The following is a 22,798-nucleotide window of genomic DNA, read 5'->3' as shown; positions in this document are numbered from 1 at the left end:
TGCGCCGCCGTCCCGTGCACGGCGTGAGACCACGTGAGTCATTCTGTAATGGCAACGGCTTGATTGACAGCCAGAGACCAACAGATAATTTTCAGAGTCAAAAGAACTATTTCTGCTTTGCAAATGATTCTATTGTGAATAGAACTCACAGCGGGTCATTATGGACAACTTCTGATAAGGTGAATGGGAGAACTTGGGTTCTGTGCAAGGCCAGTCAGGGATAAGCGACGGCTCCATGCGGTGGCAACTGCATTCGAGTCCATTAGGAGCTGCATGTCTTGGCTACAGACAGATTATTTTGATTCTTTAACACTTGTTGTATTAATTAGAACCGGTGTGGAGCTGGAAGTGAATGTCGTTTTGAGTTTAACGCGCCTCAATGTGGCACCAGTCTGGCACTACCAAGCGAGCGTGTTACTTAAATTTAGACATGTTCTAAAGCAGAGAGCACGCTTTCATAGGAGCCTTTCCCCCTTGAATTTATTTGGACTAACTTAATAAGGCATTGTGAGGACTGCGTCTGTGATCCACCAACCAACTCGTTGGGTTCTTAACCAGTCTCGGTTGGAGACGGGGGGAGGGGGGGAAAGAATCAGTTCAGCAGTCCTTCCCATCAACTTCATTATCTACATTTTCCAAACAAGTCGTTGTGAGTGTAACTGGATATCTTCAATTTTGTCCTGTCGCGGATCACAACATTGGTTTCTCGATGGTATCCGGTGCACCGTTGGAGAAGGATTGGGGTATATTCTTGGCCAGACACCATGAATTACAGGCCAACAACTTAAAAGTATAGGTTTCAAATGTATTGTGTCCATAGTATGGGTGTGTAGGTGTGCGTGAATTCCTCCCGTGTTCCTCTCCATTGTAGGATTCCGTGCTCGCCACCAGCCATACGCTGTCTCCCGTTCCAACTGTTGTTATTCGGAGGGATAGCAACCTATAACATGTTGTATGCCTAAATACAGTATTGTATGCAGAAATCGCAATTACATATCTATCCGAAGCATTTTGAGGCCCGTCTCGCTACTACCGTGCCCCCAAAACATCCGTTGTCGGATGCCTGGAAATTCAAGAAAGGTACAAATCCAGCTAGCGTCAGCAGGATCTGAAGCATTGCTGCTCTAAACTATACACAAGCGTTGAGTGCAGTTTGCAAACTGAGGCACAAGGAAGTGCACAAGCTAGGTGTGCTGAGACTCTTGGCACTCCCCGGGGAAGCAAGGGCTCCCTGGTCCAAACGAATTCAGAATACTAAAGTCACAGGTTGATCTATCCCCAGTATTTTGTCGCATTTTTGTTTGCTTCTATGTTATGGGGCAGTAAACAGATCCAGACAGTTGACCGGATAAGCTAGGTAGGTGCACTGTCTTGCACGGTAGCAATTCATTCAATTCCTGAAACGAGGCAACCCCCGATGGAGCCATCCCCAGAGCCACTATTTGTGAACTAACTAACACAACATACACTTGTTAAGCATTTTCCCTTTCAATCGTCGCCAAAATGCACCCAGGTACAAATACACGTGCCAATGGCAGGCAGGCTACATTTCATACATGGGTTAACACGAAGGCACACTCCCTTGGTGTCTTAGAGGAGTACCTTATACGATGGCACCATTAGAGGAGTACCTTATACAAATGCGAAGCATGTGCCACTGGTGCTAGCGTTACTGGTTCCGCCCCAACGCTTTGCGGAAGCCGCAGTGCCTGCGCACATACTAGCGTGGAAATGCTGAGGTGTATGCAGCAACCCTTGCTTGGAATGGTGTGATGCATGCACTGTGATCGGAATGCCAGCAACTACTCTGATCTAGTCAGATTCCCACATATCATACGACAATAGAACAAAAGGCAATCGCAGTTACGTCATATCTCATAATTGGTTTCGTATGTATCATTCTAGCTGCCTGCACCACCTGCGACCCCCGTTGATACTCCATCAGAAATACCCCAAATTTAGCGTTTCTCCTTTCGAATTTAATATATATTCTAGCACATGTCGGCTGACATGGCCAAATTGTTTCCCGAGGCTTGTCAGCTGGTCTCAAAAGCATCGCCGTAGTAGTATCACACGACAGAAGATGAAGATACGCGCGTCCAGCACAAATAGACTGTTCTTGGCCGAAAACAGATTATTTTCCCCTTAGTTGTCTTTCTCTTGCACTGAAATGAATAGAAAACCCCTCTTCGACCAAAGAAGCTACGACCAATCGCGGGGTGCTCTGTCTTCCAACCTCCAGGGATCGAACTCCGGGTCTCTGAAACGCGCAGGAGATAAATAGGAACAGAACAACATCCGTTTGATCTTCACTAGGTCATATGGAAGTGGCCTCGTTCCCCTCTTCAGTATTCGCATTCCCCTACTGAGCTCCTGAGCCAGATATAAGGTGAAACCCGCTCGTGGGGGATAGTTTGCCGTTATGATGGGCTGCGGGGCGGCGTGCCCAATGGACTCGGTGAACTCCCTCCAATGAAAAGGGTCTGGAGTCTGATCCAGGACGATCAAGGTGGAGACAACGGCGTCCAGCAACAAGAAACGGGTTCCCAGACGCACAACTGCACGGTAGGTCTGATGTTTTGCTACGTTTTGACGTTGATAGTGAATTGCATTGCTCACTAGATCTCCTGCCACTTGTGCTAGGTCCACCAGCTGAGTTTCATCTAAAACTTCCTGCGACAGGAATTCTTGCGCCCTCTGCAGCGCTGTCAAGGCGCTCCATGGGCCTCGCGAACTGTAGATGGCGCGCTCGAAGTCAATTTTAATGAAAGGCAGAGACCTCGTCACCAACACCTTCGGAAGACGCACAAACGGGTGTTGTAGCAGGCCACCGACAGTACGAGGCATGTCTAGCAGCATAGTGATTGCCCGGAGCGGTGCATATGGGGGAATGGTTGTGCTTTCCCCTGCTGCACCTCCAGCTGCCATACCAGCACCTGCCGCTGTTGCTGCATCTGTACGATTCCTGTCAGTTAGCGATGATGAAATCATTTTCCCGTCCCCAGTGCTGCCTCCTCCAGCTGTCGTCCATGCAGTAGAATGCGGGAAAGCGCCAGACCATTCAAACCCGGACCCCGTGCTTGCTGCTGCAGCCGCCGATGCAGGAGCCACATTCGCTTCATCCCTTGAAGCCACAGCTGCAGCATGTGCACGCGACGCTCCAGTGTGAGCTAGCGGAGGTCCATGAAATACCTGCTTGACCCCTGACAGCGTGGGGTCTCCTGCTCCCGCAGCCGTAGATGACTCAAATTCCTGCTGAGATGTGCTGGGCTGAGGAGGCTCGGGCCTTGGAAAGTCCTGGGCAATCCATTCATCTTCCGTCAAAGACCCCATAAGCGCTTCTACGGGTTGAAGGTGGTACTGTGAAGGCTCATCCTGTAGGACCGGTGGCTGGAGCTTCCCTTGCTGTTCCCACTTGCTTGTCGTTTTCTCACGTGGTAGTTCGTGCTCATCATGCGGCTTCCTCTGCTGATCCTCCTGTTGCACTGCCTGCTGCATCTTGTGGTCCTGGAGTACCTGTTGGAGTTCATTCGTTTGTAGCAGCGTCTGCTCCTGTGACTTTGTGGAGTGCCGCTGCTCCTGCTGTTGGAGCGAATACTCATGCTGTCGCTGCTGATGCAAAGGCTGATGCCCCTCCGGATGTTGCAAAAAAGGCTGAAGCTGGGTTTCCCGTTGAATCAAAGACTGCTGCTGTGGCTGCTGCTGCCATTGCATGTCTTGCAAGTATATATGCTGCTGCTGCTTATAAGTCTCGTATTGTGTTCGTTGCTGAAGCAGAAACTGATACTCTCTCTGCTGAAGTAACGACGGATACTCGCCTACCTGCGATTGCTGGTGTTGTTCAACCAAAGACCGCTGCATGTGTTGCTGCTGCCAAGGAAGGTATTGCCAACGCATGTGATAGTCCTGCATATACAGCTCATTTCCCTCATCCTGTTCATGGAGTTGTGACTGCTGCTTTTGCTGTTGCCGCGGGTTCTGCAGCGAATACGGCTGCCACCGCACCTGGGCACTTGGCCGCGGATGCTGCAGTTTCCACCCATACAAGGAGCGTCCTTGTAGTTCACCTAAATCCACATTCCCAGTACGATGCTGAAGAAGGGAGGCATTCAGCACTTCTGTCGTTGCACCGACCTCTGGAGGGTTCTGCACCACAGTTGATGGCACCGTGCCGGGAACGGAGAGAGACGAAAGGTGAAGCTGCTCCCTACTTGAAGCAGTATACGTTGGTGCAAAACCTACGTGCCCTACAGCAGGTTCACTGAGACGCTGTTGCTGTTCTTGTTGCTGGGGATTACGGTCCTCAGCACTGATACCAGTTTCAAAAGCCCGTGCCAACATCCTCTTCTTGAGGGGCAGCTGCCTCTCCCGGCCAGCAGGAGAATTAGGAAAATGCGGATCCTCTTGTTCCAGCTGGTCCTCTTCGTCAGTAGAGCCATGGCAAATTTTAAATGGTGTATCCTTGCCATCTGCGTGAGACAGCCTTCGGCTCCGAAGTTCCCGAAAAGCATGTCTCTGTGAAACACGCGAACAGAAAAGGACAAGCGCTGCAACAGCTGAGACAGAGGCTATGGTTGCCAGGAGAAGAAGAAGGCGCGATGAAGAACTGCAAGCTTTCGCTCTCAACTTCCCGGATCGAGCAAATGTGGATCCCACTGTGGGCGATTGTGAATACGTGAATGCTGAAGCAGCGCTTGGGCTTGCATTTTCTTGAAAAATACTATGTAACTCGGCCATTTGGCATCACCTGTAAAGAGTTGGAGTTGAAGCCATTCGCTAACCAGGCTGGAGCAAGCGGTGGCATCCGCTTTGGCTCATAGTACACCGCTTACTTCTACCACTGGAACAGATGCGATGCTCCAACAATGAATATTTAAAGTTTAAGAAAGTCTATAGTACTCATTAAAAAGTCGTCATGAACGAAAATGAGCCCCACTTACAGCAAATCAATGTACGAAATCCTTGCAACGGATAACGGAAGCGCTGGAGGGTATGAAATCAGATGCAGGCTCAGGGGGCAAACAAGCCAATTGAGCAATGATGTATCGTTGCAAAAACGTTGTATATAAAGGAGAACAAGTGCACTTTAGGTAGAATTTCATACAATGAATCTTCAAAGGTTGTGGGGATGCCTTTCTTCCAACGCCGTTCCCTGCATGTCGTGAGACACAAGTCGGGCTGCAGTCGCTGAAACGTTTCGCCTTGGTACGTGGGTAGGGTTTACTATTAGGTGACCGACCCGCAAGAGCTGCCTCGAGTTTGTAAATGGCAATGTTATTAATTCCATTTACTGAATGTCATTTTTGTCGCCTGCTTGAGAATGAAAACTGGCACCATCGTGTAGGGGCAAACAGGCAGTTGCTCGGAAACATAAAACTGTTATGCGACGAATCCGCGAGCTTAGAGAATAGAAATCATGAGCTGAAATAGAGGGAAGGAAGTTAGAGTAAGATTTCCAAAAGAACAAGCAGCTCGCCTATTCTCCGCGCATCCATTCTGTCCAATGCTAGCCAGTCTGCCTGATGCTGAAAGACAAACCCTTACCCGGCCATAGTAGGCAAATGGTACACAATCAGAAGTTCCAAAAAACTATTTACAGCGTCCGTACAGACAGCCAATAAGGCTGGTTTGTATGCGTATGAGGGTAGGTCTCCTGTCTTGTGGTGCAGCAAGGTACGTTGCAACTCACGGCAGGCCGCCCCCACTCCCGCAGCTTTAGGCCCTTAAGCCGCTGATCTCAGGACCCAAAGAAGCTGGAAGAGGTGTTTAGTTGCACTTGTGAAGGTCAGCCGCTTAACATGCCTTCAATGAAGACCACAATTATCATCGGATATGACACAGGGCCTGCGGTACACTGGGTAGCGTCGCACGCTTCATAAGATGCAGGTTCGAGCAACGAGCCCCACCCTTGTTGCATAGCTCTGAGAAGCTTTGGAGGTGCTTAAAGATATATATACACAAAATGAGTTCTGTTCGAACGCTACCAAGCTGTTTTCCAGACCTTCGCGGGTTACTTCCCGTGCACAACAGTGGATTGGGGCGTTCCCATTGATGTTGAGGCGACCAACCACTGGAACGCCATCAAATTGAGTAAATCTCGCTTTCTATATCCCATGCACCAAAAGAATTACAGCTAACGATATTGATGAAGAATGGGGGTACTCCTCGAGCACTAGAGTGTGTCTCCTATTGAGCCTCTGGAGAACTAGCCGGTGGCAATAGCACACAATTCTGAAGCAGATCTCTTATGCAAGAACTACGGCAAGTCGAGTACGATTGTGCAGTGCCTATCAGGGTGTTGGGGCTAACTTCGTAGACGAGATAATGATCCATACTGGTCGGGGCGAGACGGATCTTTTATTCTCCCTTAGGATATAGTGATGTTAATTTAGAGAGCTACTGCGTTATTTACCGGAAAGCCCTTTGTAAAGGAGAACATCTGACTGTACGTAGTGGGCGCTGAGACACACTACAATGAGTGCGCCTTGTTGCCAACCATCCATAAATGACGCTTCATAGCGATGCAGGGGCAGTGGAGTGTTTTGCCTTGATGTTCATGCTGTCTCCGGGGGGAATTACAATTGCTACTGGCATCTGCGTGATTTGTGGAGGCACGACAATTGTGGGTGTACCAAAGTAGGGAAGGTCACAGGTAGCACCCGGACTATGGAAACTTCCCGGAACGACCTGCGAAGCGGGTTTAATCCCAGGGCCGCAAAGGGACGGGCTGTGACAGAGTTGAGGAAGCCTAAACAATGGAAGCCGTCCCTAGAGCATTACATATGGAGGTATCCGTATTTGGAGAACAGAAAACGGATATATTGAGTTCGTTGTTGAGTCTGGGAGTACCAACCCCACCCAGAGAACGGCGAAACACGGACGCCGACAGCTGCCCTTAGCGTACGTATCGAGAGACGCACCTGCTCCTTTCGCAATAAAGAACGTCATGTAATTATCGGCACGTGGAAAAGGCGAGGAATCTGGATAAGAACACCTTGGATTAGCACACCAGGCCAACCCTGCAACGCTTGGGCTTCCACGAAACATGCGGAGCTGTTTTGGGGCCGGGGAGAGGGTAAGGGCATCCGGAGACCGTCCTGGAGGTACGTCAGTGCTTATTGTAATAGTATTTGACAGACGTTGATAGCGCTATTCGGCGCAGATTGCTAAATGGTTCTAATACCTGCATGCAGGCCACATATGCGGTCCCTTCATTGCCGAGGGCTCTCCGGCTACACTTCGCGGTTGGTAGACAAGACAGACAAACTGGCAAGACTATGGTTGCAACTTGTGATATTTGTTAGGAAACAGGTTAAACTGCCATGCTTCTGTAAGTTTACGTTGGACAGCTTCACCTCACACATTCCTAGACATGCTGCGGTGACTGAATGGAAGATGCAGGTGCGCCCGACTGATGCAACAGTTGAGGTGCATGTACGGAGGAGCGAGGAAAAAGCGAACCGCTCAGCGATTAACAAGGCACTTGCATCATCTGTGGTTAGAGGAGTGGAAGCAATGCCCCAAGGAGACAGGACCTAAGAAGCAGTGATAAGACAATACGGCAGAGGGCTGCATGCAATCCGTCGTTAAGCTATGCGAAAACTGCTGCTTTGTGGAAATTGATCCAGTGGAGTCCCGAGAAACAGCGTGGGCAGGAACCATCGAAGGAAGACTTCTCACGTGTATTAAATAACAGTAAGCTACGAGCTGGCCGGCTATTAGGTGGATACTCAATGCACGACTTCGAACTCATACTTGGTGCAGCTAAGGTTTGTTCCCAGGTACGGGCGGCGCCAAGGTCCTGCAGAGGAATTTAAGTGTCAACCCGACGAACTGCTAAGGAAGGGCAATATCCAACCATCAGCTAATGCGTGCAAGCACAGTAGGACTTTAGCGGACGACAATAGTGGCAGGCTCTGTAGGTGAGTCAACTTCAAAACCCTTAATATTATCACGATGAACCAGAAAAAGCAGGTGATCCATTTGGGCGAACAGCTCTACAGCCTGTGGGTTTCAGCAGCAAGTCCTTCATTTGACGTTCCTGATGTGTTCTTACAGACTTCATCTCATTTACAGGCGCAAAACTGCGTTTCCAATCCACACTCCCAAGTTAGAGGACCCATCTTTGCCCTTTGGGTTCTCGAACTCGCCTGGTCGGCTGCAGCAACAGGCAAATCACGGTGCTAATCACGATACCGTGGGGCCTGTAAGCGGGAGATGGGTGGTTATGTACATCGGCGGCGTGCTGGTGTTCGGCACGAATCTGTCTATAGAAGTGCCCACAGTACCTCAGACATGTTGTGTAGACGCAAAAAGCGAAGCATGGGGTCGCAAAAGCACAGAATGTTAGTTCGCTACACAAAAAATTGGCATCTTGGGGTTTCATGTCTCTGCAGCGGGCTCGGTATCACATCCGCGAAGATAGAGGACATTCAATCGTTAGGGAACACCAACAGAACCGATCACAAGTCCCGAAATTCCGAAACGTTCGCTATGCAGTGAGTAGGGCGTTTTACTTGTCATCCGTCGGGCTATGCGTTGCCCCGCAGCGCCGACTAACACTCAACTTGCTGATTGACCTACGTTGGTTGTCCCAACTGGGCCCAGCAATATAGCAAACCAGCGGAATGCCCCCGGTCTTTACCCACACTGGCTCAGCAACGTCGTGCTGAGCAGCCACAACTGGAGTAAACATGAGGATATGCCAGCCACCGTGAGCGTTACTGGCATTCGCAACACCAGGACCCTGCCGCTCTGTGTCAAGAATATCCCGAAACCCGTTATTTTTCTGTTCATTTCTAGCGGTGGAAGCAGCCCGGCGGTGTCCTTGTAGCTGCTTCATCATATCGGAAAGCTCCACACCTCTACTCTCCAGTCCCATTCAATTGCCATAGCCGGTAATCCGTTTGTCCTCAACAGCCCTCCTGTGAAGCATTGGCGCAGGAGCTCGAAATCTATCGTGTGATAGCTGTTCAGGATGGTCTGATACATATAAGTGGAGCGACGTATCGTCACTTCCCACAACAGCCTGTACGTGTGCCCACCTGGGAGTGGCGTACATCACAGGGCTTCTCAGGATGAATTGTCCGGTTGTGTCTTTTTGTTCCCCTACAGAGCCAAAGCGGTAATTGCCGCGCCTCAGCCATTACAAATGAAGATGCCAATACTCGCTGTAACTGTTCAGGTGCGTTTTAGATACGAAAATTCAACTCGAAAAAAAAAAAAACACAAGACGCCAATCCACTGTACCCGCATACCCGGATTCTTTACATCTAGAATGACAGCAAAGGCTAGAATATTCTTCGTGAAGTTGCTTTCGTGAAAAAATACTTCCCACTGGATGGTGTGCAAGCGTTGACTTTCGTTTGACGGTACAAACCGCCCAGCCATTGGCCACTTCCCAACTGGAGGGCATTTACTGGTCAATCGCCATTGTGCGACGGGACAGAAGCTTTGGCAAAAATATTGGGAGAGATGCACAGAAGGCATTCCCACGTGACCTCGGTACAAAGCACAGCTATGCGCCAGACCGTCCTCATGCGGAGGCTAGATGCACTCCTCGCAGCTAACACAACACACCATGCGGTGTGTTGTGGTAGCTGGCAGACTCGTTCTTAGCTGCACATTGTCACGAGCTGCAGTAGAGACATAGGGAAGAAGACCCCATAAAAAAGTTGGAACCAGAAAACCTGTCCCCAAACGCCCTGAAAAGAACCGCCCAAGGACATGCAATTGGCGCAACGGGGATACAGCACATCACAGGCTGTATCGGGCGTTGCTGCTACTAATACTTCGACACAGGCTCATGTGTAAGCACAACTCTGCCCATTCTATTGCATTCGTTAACACTGTAGACAGTTGTCAAACACATGCATGGACCACCACGCTCAGCCTGAGCATAAGTAACGATACGCCTATAAAATCAAAACAGAGCATGCTACACCCTGGCAGCGGCTCTGCTGCAACATCACTGACAACGCGAATCGCTTCATTCAAATCCCTCAAAGCGGAAAAAAAAAGCCTTAAATCGGGAGCCATACCTACGAAATTGAGGCCGCTTTAGAGAAGGTGACAAGAGTCCCTTTGCCACTACTGACCGAAGTCAGGTTCAGCAAGGCATTACCTGGTTTGCTCCGTACATATTCTAGCCGAAGCATATCGGTTTCGAAAGAGTGTTTCGGAATTCTGCTTCTTGTTTAGCATCTTCTGCGGATACTGTTAATAACTGCATTCTGCCAGCCGTCTAACGGGTTGGAAGCCTTCACGGTAATAGCAGCCTTATGGCTGACGACGAGGAGAGCACTCAGCATCAGTGAAATCTTCTCGCCTACAATACGGATTTGCCTCTGTTCTCCCTCGGACACCAAACTCCTCGCGCAGTGTGCGTATTTGCCGAACAAAGCTACTGCTTATCCGTTGGAGGCAGACAACCCTTCCTCCATGGATCAAACTCTTTCTTTCTAAAACGCCTAGGAGAGGTCGGCGAACAGAAGAGCCACTTCTTTATCTGCAGTAGTTCTTCCGGATCCGGCCGCCTTCCCGTCTTGAATACTTGAATTGCACGGATGAGCTGCTGAGCCCGACCCACATTCACATTCGGTCGACCTAAGGGCATTTCCACGTCACTGGATATTAGTGTTGCGTCATCTTTAATGGCATCTGCGAAGCGTTTCCACAGACGAGGGTCTGGAGTTTGGTCAAGGACTACAAGGGTGGAGACTACACAATCCAGAACAACGAAACGAATAGCCAGCTTCTCAAGTGTGTAAAACAACTGGAACGATGCCAGACTTTGTGATTGATATTGCATCCCGTACTCTATGAGAGCTTCGGCGGCAAGCGCCAAATCTACCATGTGGCCAGCATACAGAAACTCCCGCGACAGCAGCTTGTGAGCCCTCAGTAGCAGAGGTACTACTTCGCGCATGGTGGACCGGTTGCTCAAGGCGCGCTGGAAGTTGATCGCGATCCCATGAGGAGTCTTAGACACAACTGGCTTTGGCAAGCGCACCAACGGGTGGTCTCTTGCGGATGGAAAAGCATCACCTGGCGCTCCTAGCTGCTGTATGAGGTTCGGATGTGATAAAGATGTGCCTCTTGCGGAACCTGCTGCTTCTTCGACTGCTGCTGTTCCTTCATCGACGATTCTGCCACCAACCATTTTACTAGCAGTCACCGGCATCTCCAAGCTCATGCCTCCACCAGATGGTGTCCATGCAGCAGAGGACGGGAAAGGCCGCTCAACCGCGGCCCCTGTGCTTGCAGCTGCAGCCCCTGCAGCGGGAGCCGCTGCAGCTTCATCGCTTGACGACACCACAGTGGTATCTGCATGAGGTGCTGCGAAAAAAATTACTGAAGACCCCGGAACTACATTCTCTCTAAAGTGCGAGGGCGTCGAGAGGCTTGTTGATGCTGGCGTAGTAGATGACTGCAACGTCTGTTGAGAGGAACCACGCTGTGACGTCTCAGTGCTTGGAGATTCCGGTGCAATCCATGAATCCTCCTCGATTTCCGCCCCGAGGAGCTCTGCAGGCTGCAGCGTCCTCTCCCGCTTCTTTGGTTCTTCCTCCAGTAGCTCCAGCTCCTGCCGTTGCTTTCGCTTCCGTTCCTGCAGTTGCTGCTGCCGAGATTGCCAGCATCCCCTCCCCTGTTCCCCCTGCAGGCGGGTCTGCAGCTTCTGCTCATCCACAGAACCTGCTTCCCTTGCACGTGAACCACGATTTCCAGCAGCACGCTGGTCTGTAGGGTTACTCAGTAATTGTAATAACATACTGCCCTCTGGAACCCCCTGTTGCGCTGAAGACAGTGCACTGGGAACAGCATGTCCTAAACTTTCAAGCTCTTCCTGCCTTGTAACCACTCGCGGTGGAGAAAAGCCAGGTGCAGCGCCACCTTGCTCATGGAGAAGCAGCTGCTGCCTCTGCTGCCGGGGATTAAGTCCACTGCCACCAGTACCAGTTTCAGCCACTCGTAACAACAGCCTCTTTTTAAGGGGAAGATTCAACGCTTCCAAACCAGGGGATCTAGGAGACTGCGGGATTTCCTGCTGCCGTTCCTTCTCATCGTCACCAGAATCGCCGCAAGTGTCAACATGTGCATCATCGTCCTTCGAGCTGGCCAGCTTGCGGCTTCGACGGCCGTGAAGTGCACTCCGCTGGTAGACGCGCGAACACAAAAAAACTAGAACTACAACTGCTACGACAGAGGCTATAGTTGCAAAAACAACGCCCGGAGGAGGGGAACGGAAGGCTCTGGGGCTCGAGTTTCCCGGTGGAGCGAGGCCCGATCCCACCGTTGGCGGCTCTGAAGAGGCAGAAGCTGACGGACCGCCTTGATTTACACGGATCTCAAAGATATTGGGCAGGTCTGGCATTTGGGAGCGGCTTTAAAAATTTAAGATGGAGACAATGGCATTCTTTTGAAAGAAAATGGCTCCGGAGAAAAGCAACGTTTGGAAATTTCCAACGGAGCAAGGCAGCCAGCCGGCACTGTGTGAAATGGTAAGCGGTTCCCCAGAGACAATGAAGGATCGGAAAGGAGAAACCGTCAACATAAATACTGGTATAAAATGTAAATCAAGTAGTATGCAAGCGGAACTGTACTGCGATTGGGTTCCGCCGAGCGTTGTGATGTTCTCCCGTCGCCGTCCCCTGCATGCCATAACTATTGTGCTCGGTACTGTGGGTCTTAATGAGACCTGTTGCTTACTGACGGAACCGAAAACACCTTTTCCACCAAAAAATTCCGAAATGAAAAATCAAATAACGTTCGTTATTTCCATTCGTTGAGGACGGAAACTGGCGGAATTTCCACCAATCCAATCTCCGCATGGGCAATAGCTCAGTGACACATATCTATATAGCTGTATTCAAGTTCATTGGCAGCGGTAACTACGCTATACTTTCCATGCACTGCTATATTCTTATTTTTGGTTGTAATTGGCAGCAATATGCCTGGGAAGTAAATGTTGTGTTTGAGGAATATCAAGCGCCCTTTCGACGTAGGTGAGGCATTGTCTGTGCGATGTTGGCATGCTTGCGTAAGTGGGCAGGTGAGCCCACCCGGCCACAGTGCACAAACGGTATGCAAGCAGCTATTCTCAATAACTCCTTAATGTGTCAATGCATGCATCGAAGAAGCCTTGTTGGTGCTTGTTTATGGGCGGGGTGTCCTGCTGGAGGTGAAGCAAGATTTGTTGCAACTCATCGGAGGATGCGTCCTCTCCTGCAGCTCCAAACGCTCTAGCCGCTCTTCTCAGACGGTTGGAGGCTGGGGAATGTATTTAGTTGCATATACGAACTCATACCTCAAATAATTTGGTTCCGTTGCGTGTCCACGTAGGTCTTCGGGTTCGATTCAGGGCCCGCGCTACAAATCATTATTTACCAGAGGCGTTGTGTGTTAAGCATACATTTCCTCAAAGCAGACAAGTGTTCATTCGTGGCTACTTTGGCAAGAAGTGGGAAAGCTTTACGGTCCTTCCGTCTGCACTTTTGTGTTGACCAACTCGCTGACTCATGAGGCGCCCGATTATTTGAGGTTGGGTGCAGGTATGCGTGCAAATAAAGCATGGATACCACAAAGAATATATATGAACGCCTTCCCCGTTGTAGCTAGCTCTATACTTGCCGCTCTACGTCTTCTGCATAAGCTACCGCGCGCCCTCAGATTGCTTCCGTGTCCTAATGCTGTGCGAAGTTAAGACAATGTGGCTTTTAGTGTACCTTCTCTGTGTCATCCACATGTATAGACCTGAACCTTAGCAACATAATCTGCTTATGTACTGTGTCCCTGAATGTGTAAGTAGGCGCAGGGGAAATCGCCGCGGGAACCCTTTAACTCTAACAGGCCAGGCAATATGTGTTCATGCAGCATCCTTACCTTTCATGATCGGTAGTGTGGAGTTGAGCTATTTGCAAATCCAAAGAAATTATACGTCGAGTCATCGTTCAACCAAGCAATTGATTTGAATGTTTCCTGGAGCTGCAACATTCAATCTTCGCAATTTCAGAAATGTCGGTCGTGTAGAAACCAACGAATGAAGTCACAACTGGCTAGTGTCAGCAATACCTAAAGCACTTCCTGTCTGGAGTTGGTGCATGCATATTTGCTTTAGAGTAGGTTGCTAAATGAATGCCAGTAGCCGCTGTCAACCGGGAATGTCGCGTGCTGCAAAAGGGCTCTCCAGCATGCTTGCCCTTGAAGTTGCCTCGCAACATTAGTTACGTAGGAGAGTGCTGCAAACTCAAGACAGGCAACTCCTCTAGCGACAGTCCTCGCTCTTAGAAGATGGCCTTCGTGAGACTCTCTATGATAAAAAGACTCCAGATATGGATTCCACCCCTTCCCCCCCCCGGAGTAACTTACCTCCCGTACAGTTAACAGGCCTCTGGTGGGGGTTTTGCAACACTCATTGCTGCAAATAATGAGATAATGAGGAAAACAACCCCAAATGAAGCAGCGGTAAATCGTCTTTTCCATGCACGAATTAACACTGTTGATCAGAACACTGGTTTGTGCCACAGTGGCCAACCGGACTGAATGTGCAAGTAGGTGTACCAGCAGCTTGCAAATGCATGATGGCACCGTTCCACTGACCCCCTTGTTCTTCTCAATACTGTATTGCGAAACACCTGCCACTAAAGCGCACGCCACTCCCGCAGCATGAACACTTCGATGAAGCCCCAATACCTGCAGACCCACATGCATGGAAGAAGGCATATGCAAAAGCAAACTGGCAATTCCATTGTATCCCGTGCGTTGAACCACGGAGCCTTCTTATTCAAATGCCTGAAGGCCAGGAACGCCTGAAGTCCGGCCCATTACCGATGCAGAGGGCCGAAGGCAATCTAGGCCTCCTTGTCTCTTCCGTCCAGTTTCGTTTACTTTACAATGTTTGCTCACGCTTTTACTCCGTTGAGTGTTCCTTACACAGAGCTAGGACCGATACAGTAGAGCACTTCAATGTATGTATTCTAATAAGGTACATAAAGTATCTTCTGCCCCAACTGCCAATAATTGTGTCCGTTGGCCCCTCAAATAGATTAGGTACCGTTACGGTAATAGCAGCTGGTGGATAATAATGAGAGGCGTGCTTAGTAATAACAGTGTTTCTCTCAGTTGAAGTGCCAACTACTCAGTTTTCACCTTCTCCCACTAAAATGAACGAAAAATCCGTTTTTCCGGCGAGCGAAGTTACTGCCCACCAAAACGACCGTCATCCTTCCTCCAACTGTCGAACTCTGGTGTTTTAAAACGCTGGGGAGATAAGGGCGAGCAGAAGAGCATCCTCTTTATATCCAGTAAGTCCACCGGGTGCGGCCTCGCTCCCGTCTTAAGTGTTACTATTGCCTTGCTGAGTTTCTGACACAGATATGAGTTGAAAGACTGTCGCCCTACTCTTAGTCCAAATTTTGACACGGGGGGACTGGCGTGGCTAATGGCCTCCGTTAGTATCTTCCAATGACCAGAGTTTACTTGCTGCCCGAGAACCAGGAAGGCGGAGACCACAGCATCCATAAGTAGGAAGCGCGTCGCAAGCCGCTCTACTGCTCGGCTCGTCTTTAGTCGTGAAACGTCCTGGCGCTGATGGTTCACCGCGTTCTCTATCAACTCTTCCACTACATGGACCAAATCGTTCAAGTGACGGCCCCCTAAATATGGCAACACAAGCAGATCATGGGCAGCCTGCAGCAGCCGCCCGACGTCCCGCCTGCCGGGCCGAGTGGCCACAGCGCGTCCCAAGTCAACCAACGGCGCAGCTGCATTGTCCAACATCTTTGGCAGACGCACGAACGGGTGTTCTATTCTAGCTGGACGACTACTTGCCGGTACACTTGCCAGCTCTGTGACTTCCAGACTCGAGACATATGTGGGCGTGGTGGAACCTGCTGCTGCTTCAGCTTCTGCTGCACCTGCAGCTTGGGTACTGTCATTATCTCGCGGTCTAGAAGCAATCGAAACATTGAAGCTCAAGCCATCTCCGCTTATGGCCGATGCAATGGAGGATGCGCTGGCGTAAAGAACTTCGGTCGTCGGTGCCGTGTTTGCTGTTACAGCCCCGGCAGCACCAGTTGCGACAGCTTCATCCCCTGAAGCCACTGAAGTAATCTCAGTAGATGCATCATGCCTTGGAACTCCTAGAACCGCATGCACCCGCGAAAATCCCGGCTTCCAGGTTCCTGCTGCAGTATCAACAGCATACGACCGCAACGCCTCTTGAGTGGTACTGGACTGAGGCGACTCAGGCATTGAGGAGCCTGAAGAAATCCACGCATCTTCCGATAGATACCTCGCACGCGAGTCTGTTGGTTCCAACAGCTGCCGCCGCTCCTCCTCCAGTACCTCTTGATCGTTTTGCTGTTCACTCTTCCGACGTCGTGCCGCTTGTTCCCCAACTTGCTCTGCCTGCTGCTGGTGGTCTTTACTTACCTCCTGCTGCTCCTGTTGTTGCAACAGCCTCTGCTCTTTCTGATATTCCTTCATGTGTTGTTGATGCCGTCCATGCAAAAGTTGAGGCCGCTCTCGTTGAGCAACGGCGGCAGCAGTCTCTCGTCGAGACTGCTGCCGCCGTTGCTGAGGCAAATGCCGCAGCTGGCCGTGGGACTTCTGCGGTTGCCCTGGTCGCAACCTCCTCTGCAACCTCCGCTGTAGCCAAACTATCTGCCGCTGCATCTGCCTCATTTGCAGCTGCATCTGCCATATCTGCTGTTGCAGTTTCCGCAGCTTGGCGGGGGACTTGCGCCTTGCACCTGAAGCAAAATTTGTAGTTGCATGCTTGGGAGCGCGGATATTCATTAGTCCCCAGGGTGAACCACGCTGCGTCGTCGTTTGCAGTTGGGGTGAGGGCAGTGGGCTGAGATTCTGTGGTAGAGATCGGCCAAGCTCCTCCGTTCTTTGACCCACTTGAGTTGGGTGCCAATGACACGGAGGCGCAGTGTATTCACCATGGTGTTGCCGTTGCCCTAGGTGGTGCATGAAATACTGCCCCTGCGATTGTAGCATCTGCTGTTCTTGCTGCTGCCAGAGCAGTGGCTGCCAGTGCAAGAGACGTTGCTGCTGATACAGCTCATTCAGATCGTGCTGGCGCTGGAGGTGGAGCTGCAATTGCTGTTGACGCCGCTCTTCCCCCTGCAAATGAATCCACCTATGACTCATCCATCTTCGCAGCCCCAGGCTGTCCAAAGGCTTGCCATGCGCTCTATATGAAGCCCAGTGCCCAGCAGCCTGCTGGTGAGGAGGGATATTTGACAGTGCTGCGGGAACATCGAGGTCTCCTAGCAACTGGTCTCCTGTTGAAGATACCGGCCTGTCAGCCGCAAATGGCCAGGGTCCAACTTCCCCAGTCCGTGTGGACAGATCAAGCGGAGCTGTGCGCCCTTGCAGATACTCTTGCTGCTCTAGTTGCTGTGTCCTACTTCCATTATAACTGGGCCCGGTTGCAGCCACTCTTGCCAACAATTTCTTCTTTAGAGGCAACTCCAAGTCTGTGCTAGGAGAAAAGTTGAGAAGGTGAAGACTTTGGTATTCCTTCTCATCGTCTTCCTCCTCTGTGTCACTGCAATGGACAATGGATGTATCATGTCCTGCTGAGTTAGACAGCCGGCGGGTTCGAAGGCCGTGGAGTGCCCGCTTCTCGAAAGCACGCGAACAGAGAGAAATGAGAACAGCAACTGCTGCAACTGAGGCGAAAGCTGCTAGGAGGGTAATCAGACACGAGGAGGAGCGGCAGCCTCTGGCCCTCAAGTGCCCCAATCGAGGAGAGGTCGGTCCCGCCGCTGGTAGCTCCGAAATGGCAAACGCCGGCGAAGCACAGGGGCGTGAGTTCTCCTGGAGAATATTAGGCCGCTCGGGCATTTGGCCTCAACTTTAAATAGTAAAAATGCAGGCCATAGGGCAAGTAGGCTGCAACAGCAGGGCGTGCTTTTTGGCTGAGAAAACACCTTACTTCCACCCCACCTACCATCAGAGGGTTTTAATGATGGATTATTGATTGCCTGAAGTTGCCGTATGATTTCCTGGATGAGATGGAGTCTAACTGGTTAAGGCAGTTGATGAAATATCCGACGGACTGCAGCAACGGTGTAGGGGGTAGGCTGTGGTAATAATGGAAGGTCAAAAAAGCACAGCACGGTTAGGTAAGGTAAACTGGAAAGAAAGGCAGAACACAGGACGCAAGATATAGTATTTTTAAAAGGAACCCTCTTTCAATGGAGCTTCGACGGTAGTGCAGATGGCAATCTTACGTCGCGTCGCCTTACGTTGCATGCCACCATCCTTTGAAATTCAGGTTTTCAGGGTCTGGATGGCATTCTGTGATTTATTTGTACTTGAGTATCCCATAACCATCTTATCTGCTTTCGAATTGATGAAGCAGCCAGTTTTGAATAACGGGAGTCACCCAGGTCTCCCGATGAGAACGGGAATCCGTGATGTCGGCAACTGTACCCCATGAGGCAACGAAAAATAAGGGGCTGACAGCAACACTGGGCTTTGCAAAAAAGTGCGCATATCTTATTTTAATCCCAAATATGACTTCACACGCATTTCTTGTGAGTAGTAACCACGGAGTGCAAGCAGAAATGAACGGTTTGAGGATTTTCGCGTGCCCTGGAGGATATTCTACTTGGGTTGTTGTAGCGTTCTCTAGCTTATATTTATCTTGTCCAGTTAGCTATAGACACGATATGACTATGCCATTGGAAGGATAAAACCCCGTAATCCCCTACACCTGCTGGCACGGGACGACTTCTTTTATGCTGAGGGAGCGTAACTGGTGATCTGATGGTGCTCTCAACTCACAAGGGTCAAGAGCTGTCTCTAGGCTTTAGATTTCGAGCGTTTGAGAGACTGGGTAGGCGTTTGCTCCCGTATGGTGCTGTAGTTCCCACCGTAATGGTTCTCAGACAGAGCAAGTTTAGGCCCATTGGCAAAACTTCACATATGGCATTGACGACGCTGTGCCCAAGTCTCCCGGAATGGCAAACAACGAACCGCCACCGATTTTCTGCTTATCTAGAGCAGAAACTCAGCATCGGCACGCAAATCTGTAGATGGCGCCATACCTAGACAAGCTGGAGATCTTATGCATGTCTTTGTATGGTAGACGATTAGAGCAGGGTTCGAATCCCTAGATGAGCAAAGACACCAGCTGCACTGATGACTTTCAGCTCCCCACAGAGGCAACACGAAGCTGCAGGGGGAGGGGAGGAAAACTGAGGCATTCGTACTTCTGGGGGAGCTCATTTTTGCTGTATTGGCCTGGCTTCATCAATTGTCGGCTCCTATTAACATGAGTGCGTCTGAACCTTCCGATACGATGAAGGTTTCGAAAAAAAAGCCGGCAGCTAAATTAAACGAATCTGGTGTGGTAGATGTAACGATGAACTGGTTTCATTTCCTCACTGCACTCTCCGATTCCCAGGCAAGTCTTGTAACTTTTCTTGCTTGACTGAAGTTATAGAAGGCCTTGATGTAGGTGCCATAGCGCCAGTCTCAGACCTTTTTGCGCTTCTGCAAGTGACTTTGCGTTTCCATTCCTATGCGCCTGCAAGCATTCTAGTTAATGCGAAGTGTTAGGGCGTTGCCAATGGCTCGATGCCCAGTGGTAAATGCTTCGCAGTAGAGTAGAAACATAGCGACGGATCCAGTGAAACGTTCCTTCATCCCTCTACGTGCCGGCCTTGCTGAAGCATGGTTAGCCAGACGTTGGCAAACTGGACACTCTTGCCCAGGGAATTGTTTAACAAGTGTTTACAGTGCAAATCCATGAATCACAAGTGGGCTTGGATATGCTTACAGGTGGGGCTTCCTCGCAGGAGAAGCTGCCGCATAGTACAGTGCAATTTGCTACTGCCCTGCTCCTCTTCGCAACGGCTGGACGCTTATGTGTATTGTGCTCATACTTGATATTAGAGGGTAGGATGATAGTTTTTGGAGGAACATTTCTTTTAATGTTTTGAATCTGATAGTAATCATGACACTTCTCAGCTGAGCCAAGGCGATGAGCACCCTGAGCAGTAGCAGATTTGCCTGCTGCAAGGAACTTCGGGCAACACCCTGGCACACTCAAGTCTACTGCATGATGATGCATGAACTATCGCAAAAGGTAGTTGTTCAAGTCACTTCTGCCCTTCCGGAGACAAGGGACGACGAAGTATATGTACACACTCCGCATGAAGCAGACAACTGTGCAGCTCACCGTTAGGACTCCAGTATCCTGATTTCCTGGCAATCAGCTGATAAAGTACTCACATTACACCGCAAGCGACTTACTGCCTGATGTTGATACATGCGCCTCTACTTCCCTGCACGGCCAAGCACGTAAAAAGCCGAGCAAGTAATAGACTGCAGTGCTAGTGCATGCAGGAGAAGGGGCTCGGCTGTGTGTTGTATGTGGGGTTGCTTTGTACACCAAGTTGTACTCAGAAGATGCTTTACATCCCATATCAGGCGGCCTCCTGCTCCGTAGCCCCAGGCCTTGGAGCACCCCTGCACAGGGAGCGGTGCCCTCGAAGTTTGGGAAGTGCACGGCAACCCACCTGTTTATTGGAAAGTCTTAAAGCGATTTGCTCAGAGATAGAAAACTGTAGTTGCAGTTAATAGCAAGATTGCCTCCGGGTTACATTTTGATTGGCCGAGCGCCGATGCCTGCTCCGCCGATGTCCGTTCTCAACAAGGGGAGATAGCGCACTGCAACGAATAGTACTAACAACTTAGCAACTTAGTAAGCGGAAATTAGGGTGTCCCTTCACTGGTTTTCCCCCGAGTCCCACAAAGGCTGAACGGTGAGTGGCTGTAGCTAGGGTTTCACCGCTTCACGGCATGCAGGGGACGGCGACAGAACGCGATCTTCCCCACGGACGTTCAAAGCTCACCGTGAGAGCACTTCCATTTGAGCTAATGTTATCCCCTATTTTTGTTTTGTTGATATGTTTCCTCTCCGCTAGGACCATTTTTGTGTTTATGTAACCCTCTGCTGATTTCTCGACCTCCGTTTCCGTGCACCGCTGAAAACTTTTCCTACATTGCTTTGCTCATGCGTAGACTCATTTTCACCCACATTTAGATTCTATTTCATTAATAGCACCCTTGCAAACAACAAATAAGCAAGTTTACTGCGTCTACCAACCATTTGAACATTGTAGCACCCTGTCTGTTGGCTGGGTGGAAGCCTGCGGTGTATTCCGAGTCACACAGGACGCACACTGCTGTTGCGGGTTGCGCGAGTAATGGCTTCATCTTTAACACTTTGAAGTTGCAGCCAAATGCCAGAGCTGCGTAATATTCTTAACGAAAATGCAACTCCAAGCGCTGCTTCAGCCGTTACATCTTCATCGTTGCTCACAGTGGGATCGGGCTGTGTTCGTGCGCGTAACGTGATAGACAAAGGCTGTCGTTCCGGCACGTGTCTGCGTGTACTTGTGGCAGCCTTAGCCTCGGCTGCAGCAATCGCAATACTCATTTCTTTCTGTTCGCGCGTTTTGGAGAGACGTGCAGTGCAGAGCCTTGGAAGCCGCAGGCTGGGCAACTCGGAAGACAGCGACGGGTCGATTGATGTTTGCGGAAGCACTGGTGACGAAGATGAGGAGGGTCAGCCTATACAGTTTCCCATAGACTCTGAATCCCAACACGTGAAGCTTCCCATTAAAAAGAGAGTTTTGCCACGAGAGGGTGAAACTGGGACAGATGACGATGCACGCAGTCCTCTTCAAGGAGACCAGCAGGACCAGGTGGTTGTGCATGACATCGCCGGACCTCCGTTCGGTTATTTCCCACCTGGAGATGGTCCAACACCAGAACAGCATGACCTCACACCATTTCCGTCTCACGGACAACCAGTGCAGCAGCGGCCGTCAGAGGGTAGTGTGACAGAACTGCTGAGGTCCCCTCGATACCAGCATTCTGCTCACCATTATGATCCGGGTACAATGAATACACCCTTTCTGGAGATAAAGAGGCTGCAGCGAGAGCTGCAACAGCTTCAGGAGCAACTGGAGAGAGAGCGTCGTCACCACAGGGAACAACAGCGAATGTACAGAGAGCACCTTCATTGGCAGCAGATGCTTTGGCAGCAGCAAGACAAGGATCAGTACCAGGTTCAGCAACAGGACCAGCAACAGCATCATTTGCCTCAGCAACAACACCATGCGCAGTATTTGCTGCCGCATCAGCAACATCCTCATTACTGGGCCAACGAGGCGCAGCAACAGTTCATGTTCGACCAACGGGAGCAGCAACAGCAGCATCTGCCTCAGCAAGAGAAGAATCGGCCTCAACAACAGCAGCATGCGCAGTACCTCCTGCACCAGCAGCAGTATTCGCATTATTGGCATCAACAACAGCGGCAGCAGCACTTGTTTCACCAACAGGACCAGCAGGAGCATTTTGCTCCGCAAGAGCCACATGCGCAATATTTGCTCCAACATCAGCAAAATCCTCAGTATTGGCCTCACGCACAGCAGCAGAATTATCTGCTTCAACAGCAGGAGCAGGGGAAGCAGGATTTGCAAAAGCAACGGCAACATACGCAGAATTTGATGCAACAGCAGCAACGTCCGCAGTACTGGCCTCAACAACAACAGCAGCAGTACTTTTCTCAGCAGCAGGGGAATCCCCAGCCTCCACAAAGTCAGCAACATTACGGCGTTCAACAAAGGGAACAATACACGCATTTGCTTCACCAGCAAGAGCCGAACTATTTCCCTGAGCAGAAGGAGCAGCATTCGGCCCAAGAGGAGAGCAAGCAGCCGCACTTGCAACTCCAAAAGCACGGGGAGCAAGTCAAACAACAAGAGAG

General features: G+C 50.4%; 4 protein-coding genes across 4 annotated transcripts; 1 reads left to right on the top strand and 3 right to left on the bottom strand.

The window, feature by feature from the left end:
* Positions 1-2,202: 2,202 nt before the first annotated feature.
* EMWEY_00014990 (hypothetical protein) lies at positions 2,203-4,737 on the bottom strand (the record flags this gene model as incomplete). The annotated part of the gene is made up of 1 exon (XM_013479501.1): positions 2,203-4,737. The coding sequence occupies one exon, from the start codon at positions 4,735-4,737 to the stop codon at positions 2,203-2,205; it is 2,535 nt and encodes an 844-aa protein (XP_013334955.1).
* A 5,665-nt stretch (positions 4,738-10,402) lies between these two features.
* Positions 10,403-12,373, bottom strand: EMWEY_00014980 (hypothetical protein; the record flags this gene model as incomplete). Its single annotated transcript, XM_013479500.1, has 1 exon — positions 10,403-12,373. One exon carries the CDS (start codon positions 12,371-12,373, stop codon positions 10,403-10,405), a length of 1,971 nt encoding a protein of 656 aa, XP_013334954.1.
* A 2,822-nt stretch (positions 12,374-15,195) lies between these two features.
* EMWEY_00014970 (hypothetical protein) lies at positions 15,196-17,856 on the bottom strand (the record flags this gene model as incomplete). The annotated part of the gene is made up of 1 exon (XM_013479499.1): positions 15,196-17,856. One exon carries the CDS (start codon positions 17,854-17,856, stop codon positions 15,196-15,198), a length of 2,661 nt encoding a protein of 886 aa, XP_013334953.1.
* A 3,410-nt stretch (positions 17,857-21,266) lies between these two features.
* EMWEY_00014960 (hypothetical protein) lies at positions 21,267-22,798 on the top strand (the record flags this gene model as incomplete). The annotated part of the gene is made up of 1 exon (XM_013479498.1): positions 21,267-22,798. A coding segment is annotated over one exon (1,532 nt), but the record flags the coding sequence as incomplete, so codon positions are not given.

The sequence above is a fragment of the Eimeria maxima genome, genomic scaffold, assembly GCF_000499605.1.
Source record: "Eimeria maxima Weybridge genomic scaffold, Emw_scaff118, whole genome shotgun sequence".
Lineage (NCBI taxonomy): Eukaryota > Apicomplexa > Conoidasida > Eucoccidiorida > Eimeriidae > Eimeria > Eimeria maxima.
The sequence above is the reverse complement of the archived record's forward strand: the minus strand, read 5'-3'. Positions and strand labels throughout refer to the sequence as shown.